This window comes from Natrix helvetica (genome assembly GCF_964273705.1).
Source record: "Natrix helvetica genome assembly, chromosome: 5".
NCBI classification, from domain to species: domain Eukaryota; kingdom Metazoa; phylum Chordata; class Lepidosauria; order Squamata; family Natricidae; genus Natrix; species Natrix helvetica.
The window spans coordinates 25,105,328-25,127,747 of record NC_138551.1 but is presented as its reverse complement, the minus strand read 5'-3'; the positions used below and the strand labels follow the sequence as shown (position 1 = coordinate 25,127,747).

Genomic DNA, 22,420 nt, shown 5'->3' with positions numbered 1-22,420 from the left:
TAATGAAAGAAAATCTGTAGGTTGAAAGAAACTCTAAAATATGCAGAGTTTCTGATAAAACAGAAAATGCTCGGGAAAGGGTCTGGGATGGTGATTGACTGAGTGACTGAGCCACAGGGAAATTGTGAGACATTCCCTATTTATGGTTCTTGATTTTGTTTCAGATTCATGGTTTTTGGTTACTTTCCTCTGCCTAACCCTTTCGAACTCTTTGGATGCCTCCATCTGCACTGAAGCAGCCAACACCCTAGGATGCACAGCCAACGTAAATAACTTGTTGCTTCTTTCCAAACGCTTAATGAACATCTCAAATACTACACTGCAACAATTCAAGGTATGACATTCTTCTTTGGCAAACCATAATACCTTGTTCTCAATATATCAGTATCATAGAGCCTTCTAAGCTGGTTTAAAAAAACACCTAGGAACAAAACAATCCTAACAGGTCTCTATCCACCAAAAAACCTTTTAACCAAGTAGTAAAAATATTAAGTAGAGTTAAGGCTAACATATTGAGCTTCTAATTAGATCATTAATAACTATTTCCACAGCAGTCCCTACTAACCTCCCTAACCCATTGCTCTATTTCTCCAAGAGAGTTGTGTGAGTTCATGAGTTTTATGCTAGTTGTCATCACTCCTAAATCCATTCTCTATTACACAGAAATATACTTCTTAAACAAAGTTTTAGGCTGCTAAAACTGTTTTGATTGATTGTCATCAAGTAGCTGTTGACTCTTAGCAATCACATACATTTTGTTCATGATCATCTGTACCAATAGAATAGAATATTTGGTAGCTCAGAGTTGATCTATGGGGTCGTTGTATAAGAGCAAATACATTCCCTTCTAACACTGATGATGCCACCTAATTTGATAATGAAACATCTGCAAGAAAACAACTAAGTCCAAATATTACCCGGGACTCCACAAGGTAATATGTCCCTAACCTGATTTTTTGGGGTCTTCCAAAAGTGTTATCAAATTATAACTTTTGAGTATCACAGAAAGAGAATATGATGTCCATTAAATACATAGCTGCATCCTATGTGTATTGTTTCACTTAAATCACTTAAGCTGGCTGGGGAATTCTGGGAGTTGAAGTCCACAAGTCTTAAAGTTGTCAAGTTTGGACACCCCTGAATTAAATATTCCTGAAATCAAATCACCTCTTTTTACTCTGCTTCATTCACTACTTTTATTCTTAAATATATTATGGTCCTTGGTCTTCCAAGGGAAAAAGGACACTTTGTCATCAAGCATTCCCCCTAAACATTCCCTTCCAATGCACTAAACAGGATAGAGGGAGTAAATCGGATTTCAAGGGCAACCCTACACCTGAATGCTGATTTATTTTGCATGAATAGATAGAGGTCAAAATCAGAATTAAGGGTGCAAACAAACAGTTGGGATTCACAACTCCAACAGAGGAGGAAACCGCAAAGTGTGATCACAAAAAAAACACCGAGATGCTGCCATATTAATAATAATAATAATAATAATAATAATAATAATAATAATAATAATAATAATAATAATAATAATAATAATAATAATAATAATAATAATAATAATAATAATAATAATAATAATAATAATAATAATAATAATAACAACAACAACAGGCGGATCTTCTCTCGGACTTTTCTGACCACACTTCGCCGTCATCCCTGCCGCAGGTGCAAGGCGAGGGACGGCGACCGAAACGAGAGAGAAAGTTGAGAGGCGTGGCCTAGCCAAGGTCCTCTCCACGCCCGTTAACTCGCTTTTCCGACGCCCATCCCGCCAAGGTCGGAGCGAGGGAAACAGGGAAGAGGTACTGGAGAGAGCGACGGTCGTTTCAGTTCAGGAGCAGCCCGGGAACTGGCCTGCCTCTCCCCCCCCCCCCCAACCCCCGGCTTGTCTCCGGGCTCGCGGTCTCTTCCTCGCGCCCGGGAAGCGCCGAGGAGGGCGGGGTTAGGGGGCTTCGGGGAAACGTCCTGAGCAACGAGACTGGCCCGGATTGAAGCTAGAAGCGAGAGCGAGCAGCAGACGCGCGGCAAAGTTTCCCCACCGGCCTTCCAGTCCCACGAGGCTCACCCGTTTCTAAGCAGGGGAAACTCGAGGTTTCTCAAGTCGGTCGAGCCTGCCTCAGTTTAAGAGAACCGAGAAGAAGTCTTCAGCCAAGGGTTTCTCAACCTCAGCAACTGTAAAATGTGTGGGTTGCCGGAGTACTCCGGGGGTTGAAGCCGTCATATTTTAAAGTTCAAGAAGTTGGCAAACGCTGCCTTCATCTATCTGGCTAAGCATTTATTTTGCTGACAGGCACATTTGCCCCTCAGAGAGAGAGAGAGAGAGGCACCCACCCCCACAACTACTTACAAGCTTATGAGCACAGTGGAGCCCAACATTTAAGTTGCTAAGCGAGAGATTTGTTAAGTGAGTTTTGCCCCGTTTTTCTTGCCACTTTTGTTAAGCGAATCGCTGCAGCTGTTAAATCAGTAACCCGGTTGTTAAGTGAATCGGGTTTCCCCCCGTTGATTTCGCTTGTCGGAAGGTTGCCAAAGGTGACCCAGGGACACTGCAACCATCAGAAATGTGAGGTTGTCAAGCATTCGAGCATAAATCATGGGGATGGAACAGTCTGAAAAATGTTCATCGGTCACTCTTTTCAGTGCCGTTGTAACTTTAAGTGGACACTAAGTGAACGGTTGTAAGTCAAGGACTAACTATTGCCATTCAGGAAAAAGAGCCACCCCAGGAGTCACATTTTGGAAGAAGCTAGCATCTGTCACCTTCGGCAGTGGGTCAGCACAAGAGGCCAATTTTCAAAATTGTGTGGTAGGGACTACACCTCTCATCAATGAATATTGCAGGCTCTCCCTCTATCTTACTTGGGGGAATCCAGGCAAGGAAGATTTTTTTAAAGGCCTCTGTTAGATACTTGCTCTAACTACAGTGGTTTCCACCAAGGTCCTCTGTTCCAGTGGGAACAGAGGTTTAATCCTATTGGTCGAAGGGTCTGACAGCTCCCTATAAAAGGGCTGCTGTCAGACTCAACCTTCACTGGATTGTTCTCAGTTGTACTTAATAAAGAGCTGTTGTTACCGTTAAGCCTATGTGAGCCTATCCATTACCCAATCTGACACTCATCTATGTGGTTGGTTAAGCTATTATGAGTTTTTTAGCCAAGGATGATAAAAAGCAAACCATTTATCCCATTTGATCCAGGCACTGCCCAATTCCAGGATTTAGGACTGCGTATGCCAGTACAGTACCAGGTGTTAAACTGCAGATCTTAATGGATCTGCAGTTTAGCAGCATAAGAGATAAAATAATCCTGAATAAAACTGGCATTAGCAGGATTACAGCACGCAGGTAGTTTAGTTTAATCTCTTTAAAAGTCATTTGGGTTATTAACAGATCATACGGCTTATGAAATCATAATTATTCACTCCCCGTTATTCATGAGTGTCAGCTATTCCTTGCTACTCTGCCAAATTATATGTAGTCAGACAGCAAATCATTTTTCTTCATACCCTTTCTTTACCAGTGATCTCATAAAAACGGGTTGATACTTGTTGATCGTTTTGTTTCTAACTTTAACATGCAACTAAATTAAATTATGTAGTTTGTGTAGAAACCAAAATAATTTAAATGTTCTCAGTCATGGCAGGGATAGAGGATTTCCCTTTTATTTATTTATTTATCAACATCCAACATCCTTGAATAGAACGAGTGAGTTACTTTTATGCATATGAAATAAACCAATTACTGGAATGATTAGCTAGGTAAGACAGTGTCCCTTCCTGACATTATACAAAGAAATATAAAAAAGAGGGAGGGAGAAAAGAGAGAGAGAGAAGTAGGTTTCTTGTAATAAGAAAAAAAAAACCTCTTTGCTGTCACTGAGCCAAAACAACTCATAATGATCATTTCTAAAACCCAACATAGAACATGGGATAATAGGGCTGTAAGGGACCTTGAAGTTCTTCTATCTAGCCCAATCCCCTGCTCAAGCAGGGGACCCTATACCATTCTAGACAAAAGGCTGCTGTCCATCTTTTCTTGAAAACATCCAATGATGAAGCACCCACAACTTCCAGAGGTAAATCATTTCACTGATTAATTGCTCTTACTGTCAAGAAGTTTCTCCTTAATTCCACACTTCTCAGCAATTCACAGGAGATCCATCAGAAAACCCAATCAGAAGTAGTTTGGAACTTAATATGCCAACAACAAAATCTGGGAAGTACTGTGGTTGATAGATAATTAGTACAGTTATTACAGCTCTGATCTGCTTTCCAAGACACCTGGTGATATCCCTGTCATGATACCAGCATCAAGATACGTATCATCAGACTAACTCTATACAAATCAAGAATTCCATAGACTATAAAACTAACCATTTAACTGCAATTACATTTCTTAAAAGGCATTCTTTTTCCTCTCTTCTCTTCCCTTTTCAACAATCTTAAGACAGATTGCATGTTCTAGAGAAGTGAATGGGGAGCTTGAGATGGCTTTTGAAAGAAAGTCAAAAGCTGTATGCTTTCATATGCTGCCAATTCTTTTTTCCCTTGGCTAGAACACCAATCCCTTTACACCTAGGGCCCGAGAACAAACAGCAAAAGTTAATAAATTAAATAATTAATGGAAGCGGAAGAAACCTTGCTAATTGTTCCACAGTCTGTAGATTGCCATCTGACAATTACTGCTCCCCCCCCCCACCTTTTGTATAATTTCCTTCAATGTGAATCTTTATGAGATTTTTTTTTAAATGAGAAAAAGTAATAATAATAATAATAATAATAATTTTATTTGATTAGCCGCAACCCTCTCCCGAAGGACTCGGGGCGGCGTACAATCAAAACAGATAAAATACAGATAAAGACAAACATATATACATAAAGAACAAAGACATATACATGTGCATGGAGGAGGTAGACTCATAAGTGAAAGACAATTAAAAAACACAATTTAAAATCCCATTAAATAAAATTACTGAATTAAAAAACCCATCAGGAGCGTTATGAAGTTATGATTGAGCCAGGCCGGCTATTTGGAATAGGTGGGTCTTGAGCTTTATACGGAAGGAGCGGAGGTCAGTAGTGGTCCTAATATCCGGGGGGAGGTCATTCCACAGGGCTGGGCCCGCCACAGAGAAGGCTCTGCTCCTAGGCGCTGCCCCATGGCACTGTCTGGTGGACGGCACCTGGAGAAGTCCCTCTCTGTGCGAGCGGATGGGTCGTAGGGATGTATGGGGCAGAATACGATCCCGCAGGTAACTAGGTCCTGAGCCATGGAGCGCTTTAAAGATCGTAATCAAGACCTTGAAACGCACCCGATAGACCACAGGAAGCCAGTGCAGCTCGCGCAGGAGAGGTGTCACATGGGAGTACTTAGTACTCCCCATAATCACCCGCGCGGCCGCATTCTGGACCAACTGCAGTCTCCGAGTGCATTTCAAGGAAAGCCCCATGTAGAGAGCGTTACAGTAGTCCAGGCGAGACGTCACCAGCGCATGGGTGACTGTGCGTAGGGCGTCCCGGTCCAATAGGGGGCGCAATTGGCGCACCAGGCGAACCTGGTGGAACGCCCCCCTGGCCACGGCTGTCACATGGTCATCCATGGACAGCCTGGCATCCAGGAGGACACCCAAATTGCGCGCCCGCTCCATGGGGGTGAGTTGAATGCCCCCAATGGCCAGAGATGGAATTAACTGGTTGAACCGGGGGGCCGGAACCCACAGCCACTCCGTCTTGGAAGGGTTGAGCTTGAGTCGGTTGTCATCCATCCAGACCCGTACGGCTTCCACACACCGGGACATCACTTCGACGGCCTCGTTGGGGTGGTTCGGGGTGGAAATGTACAGCTGAGTATCATCAGCGTACAGATGATATCCCACCCCGAAACCACGGATGATCTCACCCAGCGGCTTCATGTATGTGTTGAACAGGAGTGGCGAGAGGACCGACCCCTGTGGCACCCCACAAGTAAGGGGGCTTAGGGTCGACCTCTGCTCCCCTGCCAACACACGTTGCGTCCGGCCAGAGAGGTAGGAGCCGAACCATCGCAAAACGGTGCCCCGGACCCCCAACCCCTCCAGTCGGTGCAACAGGATACCATGGTCGATGGTATCAAAAGCCGCCGAGAGGTCTAATAGGACCAGGATAGAGGAACAACCCCTATCTCTGGCCCTCCAGAGATCATCCACCAACGCGACCAAGGCCGTCTCTGTACTGTGCCCGGGGCGAAAGCCGGACTGGCGCGGGTCTAGATAATCATTCTCCTCCAGATGTCGTGGGAACTGAGAAGCCACCACACTCTCTACAACCTTCGCCAAAAAGGGAAGGTTGGAGACAGGACGATAATTGGCCAGCTCCGTAGGGTCCAGGGAAGGCCTCTTGAGCAAGGGTCTCACCACCGCCTCTTTCAAGGCGGCCGGAAGAGACCCCTCACCCAACGAAGCGTTCACTAGGCCCAGGAGCCAGTCGCGTGTAACCTCCCAGGATGCCAGTACAAGCCAGGAGGGACACGGGTCCAGTAAACATGTGGTAGGTCGCAGTCGTCCACGCAATCTGTCCAAATCCTAGGTAATTGCTAAATAAATATAGTAAGCCATTTAGGACATGGATTTTCAAAATAGTTCCAATGGAAGCAATTTGGAGATGTGCAGGAAATGAGAAATACATTGGGGGAAAAAAACTAACAGTTGCTCTTCCTTTGCTTTTCACCTAGCAGTCAATTTTCAAATGTGACTTTAGAACTAGGTATCAAAAAAAAGCCCTCTTCCAGCATAGAAAAATGGCAGAAGTCATTTCATAGAAGAGAATATTGTATAAGGTTAGAAGGGGCCTCTTTATTGCAGGAATCCAAGGAGGATGGCTGCTTCGTTTCTGGTAGAATGTGTCTCAAGGTAGGAAGTCTCCCACTTTTCTGGTCCTAGAATCAACTGTTAAACTACTAGAAAGTTTTTCCTAATATTCAATTAGAAACTGTCTTTCTATAACATAAATCTATTCTGTGTCCTGAATTCCGGTACAAAAAAGAACACATTTTTTTCTATATTGTATGCTTTCAGGCATTTAAATAGTGCAATCAAATTCTCCCTCACTCATCATTTCTCAAGGCTTAAGCACACTTAGTTCCTTAAATATCTCTTCATCGGACTGTTTTTAATCTAATGGTTTTCTTCCTTGTCCAGCTCAGAATCTGTCCCAATTTTCTCTGACTCCTTAATTGGAGACAGTATACTCAGAGTGTAGTTTAGTATGGTAGAATGCAATAGTTACTTCCATGAGTTGAAAATCTTATTTCTGTTGATGATAGCTAAATTCTCTTTGGCCTTTTCTAAGCTACATACAATTCCAACTTATTTTTGTCAAGAATATTACCAAACAAATATCCCCTGTCTTAACTGTATGCATCTCTGTTTCCCAAATGAAGAATTCTGCAGTAATCTCTGCTAAATGCCAATCTATTGTTTTCAGTTCATTTTTTCAAGCTGTGAGAGTCATTCTGAATGTTACTTGTTTTCCATCCAGTTTTAAAACTTCAGCAAATTTGATGTGAAATAACAGAAATAACAGATAACAAAGTTGGAAGGGACCTTATAGGTCAACTAGTCCAACCCCCCACTCAAGCAGGAGACCCTACACCATTTCTGACAAATGGCAGTCCAATCTCTTCTTGAAAGTCTCACAACTTCCAATGGCATGTTGTTCTGTTGGTTGATAGTTCTAACTGTCAGAAAGTTCCTCCTTATTTCTTGAATCTCTCCTTGTTCAGTTTCCATCCATTATTCCTTGTCTGACCTTCAGGTGCTTTGGAAAATAGCTTGACCCCCTCCTCTCTGTGGCAGCCCCTCAAATATTGGAACACTGCTATCATGTCTCCCCTGGTCCTTCTCTTCACTAGACTAGTCATGCCCAGTTCCTGCAGCCATTCTTTATGTGTTTTAGTTTCCAGTCCCCCAATCATCCTGCTAGCTCTTCTGTGCACTTTTTCTAGAGTCTCAACATCTTTTTTATAGTGTGGTGACCAAAACTGGATACAGTACTCTAGGTGTGGTCTTACTAAGGCTTTATACAATGGTATTAGTATCTCACTTGCATTTGTTCAACATCTTCTTCCAAATTATGAATGAAAATATTGAAGAATATCAGATCCAAGACAGACATTTGGGCTGCCCCGATTTTTTTAACTTCCAACTTTTCTCCGGTGTAAGAGAAATTCTTTTTTACTCTGATTTTTCAAATCTGCTATATATCAGTTTAATTCTTATGCAATCCAATCCATATAAAGCTTAATACTTCAATCTAATTCTTTTTAAATACTCCCTGAGTTGCTCAACCAGTTTTTTTTTTAAACTGGCTGAGTAATTTACAACACAGTATGTAATTTCTATAACTTTCTGGTCAATTAGCAAATCACTATGGGATTTTCTTGATGTTCTGGGTTTTTTTTATTTATTTCTTGACCCCCAAAAAATCCCTTGGATGAATCTTGCTGTACTAGACACTAATATCTCACTGATTTAACAAATTCAAGCAACAAATTAAATAATTAATTCTTTACTGATACTTTTAATTGCATTTTGAGAGGCTACTGGCTGCAAAAATGGGAACTTCTTCACTGCACGTGTAACATTAGTACTATGGTAGCAAGACACATCATAGTTCTACAAATTAACGCAATGATACAGAATCTTTGCATTTTTAATGTGTCATGAAATTCAATGTTAACCAGACAAAGATATACGCATAGAATGCCCATGTACATTCAAAGTTTAAAAAACAACAACAGAGAGCCTTTGGGCCTCATTGGCAATATATATTGTCAATGCACAGATATACCTTTTCACTAATTGGCTCCATTTAAAAAACCAAACAAACAGCCAAATATAGGCTTAAACCACTAACCACACCCATAGATCTTAAAGTCTTTGTATCACTGTTTTGAAGTGATAACTTAGGGAGTCTAATGCAGAGGGATGCAACTTTCTTTTGTCTTAAGTTTACCTCTTTACCAGTTCTATGCTACCCATAATAATCTAATGCAATTGCTTCAGTGGTCCCTGCTGATGCGCTGGGCAATCCTGAAAGAGTTTGGGGGCGGGAAAAGCAATTCTCTCACAAAGCAGCTCATTGCAGTCTTTGGAACAATCAAAACACTTGAAACAGTACACAAAATAGCCAAGTTTTGTTTTCCAGAAAACACACGTTTAGTTTCCTACTTCTAAAATTGGTTAGCTGATTTGCACAAAATGCCACTATTGTATATATCTCTCAGGGGTGGGTTCCTGCCAGTTCTAACCTCTTCTATAGAAGAGGTTCCACAAATCTCAAGCAGAGGCTTGCTAAAAAACACAGTGCTCTTTTAGGTGAAATGGGGGATGTTACACAAGAAACAAAGGAGGGAGGGGCTGAGGCCCAGCCGGTGGATGAGAGAGAGAATGCAACAGCTAGAAGACTCAGATCACAAAAGTTATTTGGAATACTATTGCAATTGTTGCTACAATGTACTTTCATGGAAGTGATACAAAACAAATGATTGAAACATACTGATGTTTTTGTGTTAAATTTAAAACTGCTAATATTTAGGTAATTGTTGATATTTTTTCTTATTGTTGTTGGTAGAAGTTGCAAGACCTGGGGGGGCTTCTCCCCCCCCCCCCCGCACGATGTAGCTGCCAAAATGTTTTTATAACCCTGTAACCCTTTCCTTGAAAAAAAATTTAAAAACCAATAAAAATTTGAACAACAAAAAAAGAAGAGGTTCCACAAATCTCCAGTGCCATTTAAAACCAGTTCCAGCTCCCTCCTCCCGCCCGTCCGCACATCATCAAGATGAAGAGCGAAAGGAGGAATTCTAGGAGTTGAAGTCCACAAGTCTTAAAGCTGTCAAGTTTGAACACCCCTGGGGTTTTTTTTTCTAAAGGGTTAGGGGTACAAGGATCTTGTAACTTGACAGCTTTAAGACTTGTGTGCTTCAAATGCCAGTTTCTGAGCCAACATTTTGGTTGCTAAGCAAGAGCGTTGTTAAGTGAGTTTCACCACATTTTACAAGCTGGCCACGGCCACCCAGTCACATGGCTGGCAAGCCACTCCTACCCGGTCACATGGCCAGCAAGCCACTCCCACAAAGCAGGCCACACCTACAGAAGAGATTCTAAACAATTTTGAAACCCACCACTGATCTCTCTGCTACCAAAGTTCCATGCCTTTTCTACCCTTTCAAGTCAAAACTCCTGGTAGTACATGGACAATTCCCTGCAGTTTTCCTGTCAGCATTTTTTACAAGGGATTTACCTTTCCAGATTCTTAGGGCTAAGTGGCATTCAGCTTGTTCTGTGCCTGACAGGGCAAGAGGTTATAGTCTCCAGGTTTCTAGCTTTGAGGTCTTTAACTAGTACAGGTAGTCCTCGACTTACGACCACAATTGAGCCCACAATTCATGTTGCTAAGTGAGACATTTGTTAAGTGGGCTTGCCCCATTTTATGACCTTCCTTGCCATCATTGTTAAGTGAATCACTGCCGCTGTTAAATTAGTAACATAGCTGCTAAGTGAGTCTGGCTGACTCACGGACTTTGCTTGTCAACAAAGTCACCAAAGATTATCATATCATCCCAGGATGCTGCAATCGTCATAAATCTGAACCAGTTGCCAAGAATCACATGACCATGGAAATGTTGCAACAGTTGTAAGTGTGAAAAATGGTCATAGGTCACTTTTCTCATGGATGTTGTAACTTTGAATGGTCACTAAATGAACTGCTGTAAGTCTAGGACTACCTGTATACAAACTGGCTCTTTTCCATGCCCATGTTTAATTTTATTCTATTTTATATTTTTAGAATTATTCTGTGTTGTTTTAACAGCACATTCATGTTCCTGATATCTGTTTCTATGAATGTCACTGGGTCTCCACAGCTCCGAAACTCATTCATAGATTTTTTTTTAAACATTGTTGTAGCCCAGTGCTTTGTTTGAAAATATGTCCTTGTGCTCAGAGATATATTCCCAGTTTTCCAAATATACAGTATTTATTAATTCAGAAGATTAGGCAGTATGCCAGGAGAAAGAATAATAAGCTAAAGTTATTGTTCTTTGCTTCTGTTTAAACTCAAGCATACATACTGAAGAAAGTGTGAAAATGGCATTATTACAGTATTAAGAGTGTCAAGAAGTCAATGTAACAATGGCAATTGTATTGCCATAGACAAAGTATTGTGCGACTACTGGAAGTGACTAATCCCTAAATCCACAACTTTGTGATTGCTCGAAGTCATATTCGTTTGACTAGCCAGTAGCAAAGCACATATTTTTAACTGAATTGTTTTTATTAAAAACACAAATGTTAGAACAGGTGCATTAACTCTCTACTCAGCTTGTTATTGGAATATTGATTTTTTTTTAAATTCTCTCTCCACACACTTTCCCCAGAGGTTTCTCCCACTCAAGAACAACAGAACCATAAGAAACCTGGAAAAATGCCACCATTGGTTACAAAAAATTTTGTGTCTCTGTTATAAATAGTAATGATGAGCCCTATTGACACAGGTGCATTATCAATTTGCCTTCTGCAAAGGGTTGAAATACTGCCTGATAGGAATACCACACATTTTGACCTTTACATTTCCAAATATTTATGAAACAGCATAGTGGCTAAGAATAAGAAAGATTAGCGGTGGAATTCCTTCTTCTGCATCCATAGAAGCAACATGGGGTGGGATTCTAACCAACGTCCTTCTGAGTGTTCTGAAGACACCAGGTTTATTTCCAGATAAACCTGTATGGGACTGCACAGTGAGAATGGCTAGCTAGCAACATATTTAATCTCATTGTAAGCAGTTTCAAAAATGTGAACAAGTAGAGGAAACGCAAACACCCACTTTCTGCGCTGTTTTGTTATGTTCTAAATTCCATATTATAGATGGAAATGGATGGGGATGGAACATATGCTGTCAAGTACAGGAAAAAGATGTGCTAAATTATCAAGCAAAAGTTGAAGAAGTGGAATTCTTTGCCCTTTGTTTAGGTCAACAGTTTTAAATGTATTAAAAGATACAGCCAAGTAGTGTGTAGTGAGCATAAATAACCAGCAAAAAAAATTGCCATTAACATGGATATTTCAGATTCAATTAATATGTTCCTCTTCTATACAGAAAGTATTTAATTGTGTCCTGGATGATGGGTTTGCTGAAGATCCTGGAAATGAGCCAATGATCAGAAAGGCTTGTATGCAAAAAGGCTGTTTTTCTGGGAAAAAATATGATCACCAAATAAATCATGAACCTCAGACATTTGTAAGTTTTATTCTTGATTTTTGTTTCAAGGAGTCATTTTGGGAATATCTTTATGTCTTTTAATTGCTGCTTTTTCTTACAGACTTCCTGCAGAGACACGATCTATGCCATTCTAAAGTCCTATCTACCAGATATCCAGAGTTTTAATTTTCCAGACCTTTTGAATGCTGTTAATGACATAATGCAGGTATGCTTTTATAACATTATCCCAAATACATTTAGAGAGTCATCATGTAGGCAAGAAGGTCCTGATAAATTAGTATTTAAGCGACTGTTTTCATGCAAAGGAGTGGCTAAAGTTGTGGTTAAGTATACAATTTATTTATTTATTTATTTGATTCAATACAAGGCTAAATTCTGATAACTAGCATTTATAAGCGGGGCTAAAAAAAACAACTCCTGATAGGATTCTGTTCTAAGAAACAGTTGCTAGACAGTATTGGTAGAATTGGGTAAAGGAATCCATGGCTGTAAAAAAACTGCCTATGTTCCAGCTGGCATTGAATGGATCTGTCCTTTGGCAGAGTATTGGATTGACTTTGTGGAAAAATAATAAAATAATATTGTTATTCCCCTGGCCCTTATCTCATATTTCTATAGGGAAATACAGAGTTGTTTCAACCTGAGACCAGTGGTGGGTTCCTACCAGTTCGGACCAGTTCGGCCAAACAAATAGTGGTTTGGCAGCCTGGGTCGCTGGAATTGGCAGCGACCCAGGCCTGCCACATCCCCGAACTGGTTCTCTGGGCGGCGCCATAGGTGCCACTATCTTGTTTTTGGGGTCTGCGCATGCGCAGAACAATTTTTAATCTCACTGAGCATGCCACATAGCACGCACACGAGCAAACAGGCAGTAGTGCCTGCCAGAACCCACCCCTACCTGAGACCCCCCTGTGATCGCCTATGGAACTGGGAAATGATCCAGATTCAAAGAAGGAAGTATGATCCAGGATTCACATGGCTGCTTCCACATGCTTCAAAAGACCCTTTCCCTTTCAAATTTGGATTGCTGAGACACCCTAATCTGTTATAGCACAGAGACAATTAACCTGTGGCCAAGGATTTGCATATTTAAGCCTTAAATTTAATTTCAAAATAAGTCAGTTGACCTTTCTGGAAAGAGTCATCCCTCGCTTTCCCAGTCAGGCAGGAAAAAAAGGAAGTGAAAAGAGTGCAGAATATATATTGCTCAGTGTTGAATTATTGCAGAAAGCAAGTTCTGAGAAGAACAAGAATTGAACAAAAAGAAAAGGGATGACTGAGAAAAATAAAGAGAGGATCCCTCATGTTTAGTCAGGTTCACCTTTCAGCCTCCAAGAGGGAATTAGAGAAAAAAACCTGCACAAAACATTAAAAGATTCTCTCCCCCTAAAGCTTGCTTACTTAAACTGAGTGCATTCAACAATACAGATGTGAAACCATGGTAATACTGTTTTAAACAGGGCTTCTAAAGGTAGTCTTTGACTTACGACTTAAGCCTCAGTGGCACAGTGGTTGGAGTGCAGTACTGCAGGCTACATCTGCTGCCTGCCGGCTGCCTGCAATTTGGCAGATCAAATCTCACCAGGCTCAAGGTTGATTCAGCCTTCCATCCTTCTGAGGTTGGTAAAATGAGGACCCAGATTGTTGGGGGCAATAGGCTGACTCTGTAGCTGCTTAGAGAGGGCTGTGAAGCACTGTAAAGCAGTATATAAGTCTAAGTGCTATTGCTACGACCACAATTGTGCCCAGTTTTTGTTGCTAAGCAAGACAGTTGAATTTCATCCCATTTTTTAATCTTTCTTGCAATAGTTGTTAGGTGAATCACCAGTTGTTTAGTAACACAGTTCTTAAGTGAATCCATTGATTTCTCCAATGATTTTGCATGTCAGATGATTGCAAAATGTGATCACATGATCCCGGGACACTGAAACCATCATAAATATGCACCAGTTGCCAAAGATATGAATTTTGGTCATGTGATCACAAGGATGTTGCAATGATCATAAGCGTGAAAAATAGTCATAAGACATTTTTTTCAGAGCAGTTAGGTTATATCGTCAAATGGTCAGTAAATAGTTGTTAGTCGGGTACTATTTGTAACAGATTAGTTTCAATATTTGCCATTAATCATTTCTTTCTCTCTTTTTGTTATGTATCTTTTTCAGGCTTTGAATGACAGTAACATTCAAGTTCAACCTCTGTCCTCATCTCAGCATCCTTTAAATGAGAAGTATGACGTGCATATGAAACAATGCAGTAGATTGCTCATTTTGCAACAGCTCTCTCAAACTATCCACAGGAGTTTATCATACCTCATAAGTCTAAAATAATGATAACTAAACAAAGATAATTTAGATTCTGTTAAAAGAATTATTGATCCTCAAATACTTTAAATTATCTTTGAGAGAGAGAGAAAAACCAAGTACAATCTTTTTTCAACTTTATCCCTTGACATAGGATTAGTAATATCTAAAACAGATCATTCCACATGGGGGCATGGCCCAAGCAAATCACGGGAGTAAAATTCATGAAGCCAAGTGACCTACATAGTGTTCTTCAATTTGGCAGCAGCATATAGACAGAACAATGGTTGCAAGGAAAGCTAGATCCCATATTTTCTAACAGAAACTGGCAATACCAACGCATAGAGAATTAATATAGAGTTTCCATGGGTGCTACATGCAAAGTTTTTTTTCTCTCTCTGCTAATTATTTTTAAATAAATAACAGCTTTCCAGGATTGAAGTGCCCAACTGTAACAATAAAAGCAGGACTTCCCAAGGGGAAAAAAATCTCTCTGAAATCTTCTTTTTCCTTCACTTTGCATCATAAATCTGACCTTCATTTTGGTCCTGGGGGTTCAGTGTAATTACAATAACCTTTCGGAGTCCCTGTATGCCCCAATTGATGCATCAAATTCTAGTTCCATTGATTGCCAAAGGAAAAGAGACAAGCAGGACTTTCATCCAGTCTGCTGAATCTGGAACAAGCCCCTTTCTTTCTGGCAGTGAAATTCCAGAACAGCCATCTGCTTTCTGAAACCACTATCCAGCTTCTTATCTACACATGATTTCTGTGGAAGTTGCTCACAGCTGCCTAATTCAACAATCTGTGTACAAAGAGATGAATGATCTATCAGGAATAAGGCTTGTTTTGGGATTAGTGTATGACAGAAGAAATATTCACCTCTTTTAAATTGTAATATCTTGCACTTATTTTCCGGCTGCGTCTGAGGGAAATAAAAAACTAGAAAAGAAGTCCAAAACAGTGATTATGTTTTCCTTATATTTTATTCCACAATAAGTCCTGTTGATTCCATGGGGTTTACACTCAGGGGGGTGTTTATAAAATTATAGTTTCAAATTGAATATTCCAATATGTGTCTTAATTTTAGTCCAGTTGTTTTGCTCTTTATTTTGGCAATTGTTTTCTCTGTTTCTTGCACTCAAATTTTAGTTATGTGTCATTCTTGTTTTTTATTTACTTGAAAAAATTATATTGTACCTTTCGTCGTTTTTTTTTAAATAAGAAAATTGGATCTGTAATAGATTTATGCTAATCCTAATGTCAATCCTAATGTTATTTGATAATATATGCTAATTATAAGCAAATAATGCATATGTAATATATAAATACCTTCTATATTAATTTATATTTATAATCTAAATTATAAAGTTATAGTGTATTTTGTTCATTGCTAAAGAATAAATATAATAAAAGGACATATCTCTTTAAGATTTAAAAGATGCTTGGAGTAGTTTATTTTTTTGTTTGTTTGTTTATATCTTGCCTTTATTACATTTATTTTCTGAGACCACAGATCTTTGTAACAAGCATATGCAATTTACTAATAATAAAGAGCCATGTTTAACGTTTGGGGGTGAGATGGGAGATTGCAGGGGGTGGGAACAGTGATACAAATGTACGTTATAATTGTGAGAACAATTAGGATTTCTAAAATTGTTTTTCAGAAGCAAATGTGCTAGATGGCAGCAAACAGATTCATAAAAACCATACATGATTCTCTGCTGCTATCTCTTGCTCATCTGAATTTTTGCAGCTATGTTTTGTGATTTGAAGTAAAATAAATAAAATCATCATCTAAAAAGAACTGTCTTAATACATTAAGTCATAGATTTAAAGTTCTTAACCAGCTCAATCACCACAAATCTGCAAGAGTCAAAACTGCAAATACTCAATGGCAAGAGAAGAGACAAATATTTTATATAGTCTTAGAAACATCCTTTGCTTTAGGGTTTATTTTATTTGCTAACATTTGCATTCAGTTAGATATCCTTCACCATTCTTATTTGACATGGTTCTTCAGGTGCACTGCTTTGAAACTATAATTTAATTATAGTTGACCATCTAACTGACCATCTTATTGACCATCGACTCAGGAGGCTGCTCAGAGATCGGGGGGGGGCTTGTTGGGACTGCCAGGAGGCCCCTAACATCAGGCTTGGCAGAGGAGTTTTTTCTACCTCCTGCCAGCTGCCTCCCTGATTATACCCACCTACCCCCCCTGCTGACTATCTACCAACAACTGCTCCTGTTTACTATCTGCGTGTGCCCCGAAGGATTCCTCCCTATCTTCTATGACTTATTGCCTGACTAACCATCTGCCCCTCGCCATCCACCATTTACCATCCATGAGCCCCCACTTTGCGACTATTATCCGACCAGCCTACCACCACCACCACCACCACCCCATCTAGGATTGGACTATTCTCTTCACACTGGAGCTTTGCTTTCCTAATTACGCTGGACTATGGCATCTTGCCCGGAACATCCTCAGCACTATCCTAGGCCCCTGACGAATTTTTTAACATTCTATGTATTTAAGGGCAGACCTGATCCTACTGCGGGAGTCGCCCCTCTCGCAGGTGTGGCCCTCCGCCCTTTCAAGGGCCCACCTTGATGACAGATTTATTAATCCCGAGAGGTGGAAGCGGAGACTTAGGGGGTTTTTAGTAAATTGTTTTTTAAAAACTTTTAGGGGTAGGGGTTTAGGGGTTGGGGGGGTGGGTGGGTCAGGTCAGGAGCGATGAGAGAGCCAGGTCTTCAGGTGTGGTCGCGAGCAGAAGGAGCGGAAGGGAGGAGGAGGGGGAGGATATCGTTCCTCTACAGGGCTCGCTGATTTCAACGGTCGTAGGGAGGGGCAGATACGAGGACAGATTAAGAACGCATAGTCGGTTGGGAGACCGTGGGTGCTGGTTACACCCGGTCGCTCGTACCAACCCCCGCGTTCTAGGTGGTCAGGAGCTTCAGACCCAGGGCCTGAGGCTGTTGCTATGCAATGTGAGGTCCGTCGTTAATAAGGCCCCCCTCATCTACGATCTAATTTTGGAGGGGGAGCTGGACCTCGCGGGAATAATGGAGACCTGGTTGGGCCACGAGGGAGGTTTACCCCTCGTGGAAATGTGCCCACCAGGCTACCTAGCATTTCACCAGCCCCGGGCCCAGGGAAGGGGTGGTGGGGTAGCAGCGATTATCCAGGAGGATTTAGAGCCAAGGGAGTCCACTGTGCCACAGACGTCCGGGTGTGAATCCCTTGTTGTGAAATGGGGCCCTGGGAGACAGTTGGGCCTGCTGATAGTATACCTGGCTCCTCGCTATACATCAGCGGCCCTGCCTGAACTCCTCGAGCTGATCGCATCGGTGGCAGTTGAGACCCCCAAACTCTTAGTGATGGGGGATTTTAACCTGCCATCGGTGGGAGAAGCATCCGAGGGGGTTCGGGAGTTCATGGCTTCCATGACAGCCATGGACCTGACTCAATTGATTCAGGGCCCGACACACGAGGGAGGACACACCCTGGACCTTGTTTTTGTCTCTGGCCAGTGGTTGAGTGATCGGGGAGGAGGGGACGTAACCATCACTCCCCTGTCATGGTCAGATCACTCACTCCTCAGACTCGACTTCCCTGGTGCTACCCCCCGCTGCGGGGAGGCGGAACCTGAAAACACTAGATGGTTCCGCCCCAGGCGCCTGATGGAACCAGATAGGTTCCAGACGGAGCTTGGGCCACCTCCTGCAACCCTGACCCGCCCCCGGGTAGAGGACCTGGTGGTCGCGTGGAATAATGCGACTACCGGGGCCTTGAACCGGGTGGCGCCTTTGTGGCCTCTCTGGCGGCAACGATCCACCCTGGCCCCTTGGTTTACTGAGGAGCTAAGGGTGATGAAACGCCGTAAGAGATGCCTAGAGAGTGGTTGGAGATCCTCCCGTTCCGAATTTGACCGAACACAGGTACGAGCCCATTTAAGGACGTACCTTGTGGCACTGAGAGCGGCCAAACGTCAATATTGTGCCGCTCTCATTGCATCCGCAGAGAACCGCCCTGCCGCCCTGTTTCGGGTGTCCCGCTCCCTCTTGTTCCAGAGGCCGCGGGAGGCCCCTTTACAGGGTAGGGCAGAGGAGTTTGGGAAATACCTGCAGGATAAAATCACTCAAATTCGGAAGGATTGGGTCCCTGTCAGTGGTCCTATGGAGACGTCCGTGGCGAGTCTTGAGACTTCGATCTGGGAGGAGTTTGACTTGGTTGCCATTGAGGATTTGGACAGAGTGCGTGGACGACTGCGACCCACCACATGTTTATTGGACCCGTGCCCCTCCTGGCTTGTACTGGCATCCTGGGAGGTTACACGTGACTGGCTCCTGGGCCTAGTGAACGCTTCGCTGAGTGAGGGGTCTCTCCCGGCCTCTTTGAAAGAGGCGGTGGTGAGACCCTTGCTCAAGAAGCCTTCCCTGGACCCTATGGAGCTGGCCAATTATCGTCCTGTCTCCAACCTTCCCTTCTTGGCGAAGGTTGTAGAGAGTGTGGTGGCTTATCAGTTTCCACGGCATCTGGAGGAAGATGATTATCTAGATCCGCGCCAGTCCGGCTTCCGTCCCGGGCACAGCACGGAGACGGCCTTGGTCGCATTGGTAGATGATCTCTGGAGGGCCAGAGATAGGGGTTGTTCCTCTATCCTGGTCCTATTAGACCTCTCAGCGGCTTTTGATACCATCGACCATGGTATCCTGTTGCGCCGACTGGAGGGGCTGGGGGTCCGGGGCACCGTTTTGCGGTGGTTCGGCTCCTACCTTTCCGGTCGGACGCAACGTGTGTTGGCAGGGGAGCAGAGGTCGACCCTAAGCCCCCTTACGTGTGGGGTGCCAGGGGTCGGTCCTCTCGCCACTCCTGTTCAACACATATATGAAGCCGTTGGGTGAGATCATCCGTGGTTTTGGGGTGGGATATCATCTGTACGCTGATGATACTCAGCTGTACATTTCCACCCCGAACCACCCCAACGAGGCCGTTGAAGTGATGTCCCGGTGTGTGGAGGCCGTACGGGTCTGGATGGATGACAACCGACTCAAACTCAACCCCTCCAAGACGGAGTGGCTGTGGGTACCGGCTCCCCGGTTCAGCCAATTAATTCCATCCTTGGCCATCGGGGGCGTTCAACTTGCCCCCGTGGAGCGGGCGCGCAATTTGGGCATCCTCCTGGATGCCCGGCTGTCCATGGATGACCATGTGACAGCCGTGGCAAGGGGGGCGTTCCACCAGGTTCACCTGGTGCGCCAATTGCGCCCCCTACTGGACCGGGACGCCTTACGCACAGTTACTCACACCCTGGTGACGTCCCGCTTGGACTACTGTAACGCTCTCTACATGGGGCTTCCCTTGAAATGCACCCGGAGGCTACAGCTGGTCCAGAACGCAGCCGCGCGGGTAATTATGGGGAGTACTAGGTACTCCCATGTGACACCTTTCCTGAGCGAGCTGCACTGGCTTCCTGTGGTCTATCGGGTGCGTTTCAAGGTTTTGATAACTATCTTTAAAGCGCTCCATGGCTCAGGACCTAGTTACTTGCGGGATCGTATTCTGCCCCATACATCCCTGCGACCAATTCGCTCGCAGAGAGGGACTCCTCCAGGTACCGTCCACCAGACAGTGTCGAGGGGCGGCGCCTAGGAGTAGAGCCTTCTCTGTGGCGGGCCCAGCCCTGTGGAATGACCTCCCTCCGGATATCAGGACTACGTCTGACCTCCGTTCCTTCCGAGTTAAGCTCAAGACCCACCTATTCCAAGTAGCTGGCCTGGCTCAACCATGATCTAACTATATCGCTCCTGACGGGTTTTTATTAGTATAATTCAATTGAATTTATTTATTGGGATTTTTAAATATTGTGACTTTTTAATTGTTTTACAGCTATCAGCCTACCTCCTCCTTGTATATGTCTTATATACGTCCTTGTCATATGTATGTCCTGTCCAGATTTGTATTGTACTTTGTATTCTATTTGTTTATTGTACGCAGCCCCGAGTCCTTCGGGAGAGGGTGCAGCTTAGAAATAAATATTCTATTCTATTCTATAATTTAGTTGTTGGCATCTCCATCAATTTATTCAGTGATGACTGGATTTTTAAAAAATGTTCACTTTAACCCACAATTCATTATTTTTCCTTTATTTAATTTGTCAGTTCATTAGCCCATTTTTGTCCCGTGCATTTATTATTAGATTTCAAGGTAATTAATTTTTATCACTTCATCATTTTGTGCTCCATATATTTGAATAGCTAAATAAAACTTTTTAAAAACAAGGAAAAGAAGCTAATGTTCTCAAATCTCATATTAATGCCTATAACAAAAGTATGATTATAAAATGTATATATCCAATACTTTTTGGACTTCATAAAAAGGCAAGTCACAGACAATTAAATAAGCCACCTGTCCACTGTAACGTTAATTTTATTTATTTGATTATTTACAGTATATCCCACCTTTATTATCTTTATGAATAATTCAAGCTGGTGAACATATCCAACACACCTTCCTCCTTCCATTTTCTCACAACAACCCTGTGAGGTGAGTTGCGCTAAGAGATAGTGACTGGCAGAAGATCGCCAAGCTTGCTTTCATGGATAAGACAGGTCTTAAATTCCCAGTGTCTTGTTTTCTAGCCTGGTGTATTAGCCAGTAGACCAAACTAGTTAAACTGGCCAAGTTTCTTCTACTCCCACTTTTCTTACATTTCCACTACTTTTTTTATTTAACTAACACTTTATTATTTATTGGTGTCCTTTATCATAGGACAGGGTTGTTTCAAATTACAGTATTTTTTAAATGAGTGGGATGCTTTTTGGGAAGGAAGGCTATAAACAGAAGGAACTACACATAGAAACCATTATAGTACAGTCACTTCTGCTCAAGGAATTTATGGTACTTTCAACTCAGTTCTGGTAACTGAGTTGGGAATATCCTATGTAGTCACTAAAGCATCCTAAAATAGGAACATTGTTTGCCAAGTTAATTATATATATAGTAGACTTAGCAACATCCATGAAGAGGTGAACTGATTGGGCAAGATTGTGGTCACAACACGATCTAAGGCCTTTTCTTCTGTATATCCATGACATTTCCCTAGTTTGGATTGTGCCTGTGGATGCCATTGGATATATGTCTATGGAGATTCTCAATCATCCATGCCATGGTTGTCCCCAAAGTATTTTTCCAAAAGGCACCTGGACTTTCTTGGTGTTTTCTTTGGAAACATTTCATTTCTCATCCAAGAAGCTTCTTCAGTTCTTACTGACTGGGGATGGAAGGATTTATATACTTTGTTAAAACTGAACAGCCCTTTCTCAACAGAGGGGAAGGGATACACCACCTGTCCTTTCAGAAGTCCTAAGAAAGTTCCACACCCATTTATATTCTGGTTCAGGGGGCTCCTAAATGATATGGAGTTTAAGGGCCCCCACCTCAGTCTCTTTGTCTCTCTGACTCACCCCCCTTCTATCCAGCAGCTCCAATCCCAGCTTCAGGAAGGTTCAAATGATATGAAGTTTAAGGGCCCCCACCTCAGTCTCTGTTTCTCTGACTCACCCCCCTTCTATCCAGCAGCTCCAATCCCAGCTTCAGGAAGTTTCAAATAAACCCCCAAGTGGCCTTAATGACTCTCGATTAACCAACTCTCAGAATGCTAATGACCAAATGATTGCAAAGAATATAAATCCTTCCATTCCCTCCAGTCAGTTAGAACTAAAGAAGATTCTTGGATGGTAAGTAACACATTTTCAAAAAAATATATCAAGAAATATAGTTGTCTTGGGGGGAGGGATCTTCATGAAAAAGCTATTGGCTAGACTAACATATGCTG

The 22,420-nt window shown here is 42.5% G+C and overlaps 1 protein-coding gene across 1 annotated transcript; it reads left to right on the top strand.

Moving 5' to 3' along the window:
* Positions 1-297: 297 nt before the first annotated feature.
* On the top strand, positions 298-14,678 carry LOC309393610 (uncharacterized protein). Its single transcript, XM_081956009.1, has 4 exons — positions 298-334; positions 12,148-12,288; positions 12,371-12,475; positions 14,436-14,678. The coding sequence occupies exons 1-4, from the start codon at positions 299-301 to the stop codon at positions 14,598-14,600; spliced, it is 447 nt and encodes a 148-aa protein (XP_081812135.1). The 5' UTR covers position 298; the 3' UTR covers positions 14,601-14,678.
* The last annotated feature ends 7,742 nt before the right edge of the window (positions 14,679-22,420 follow it).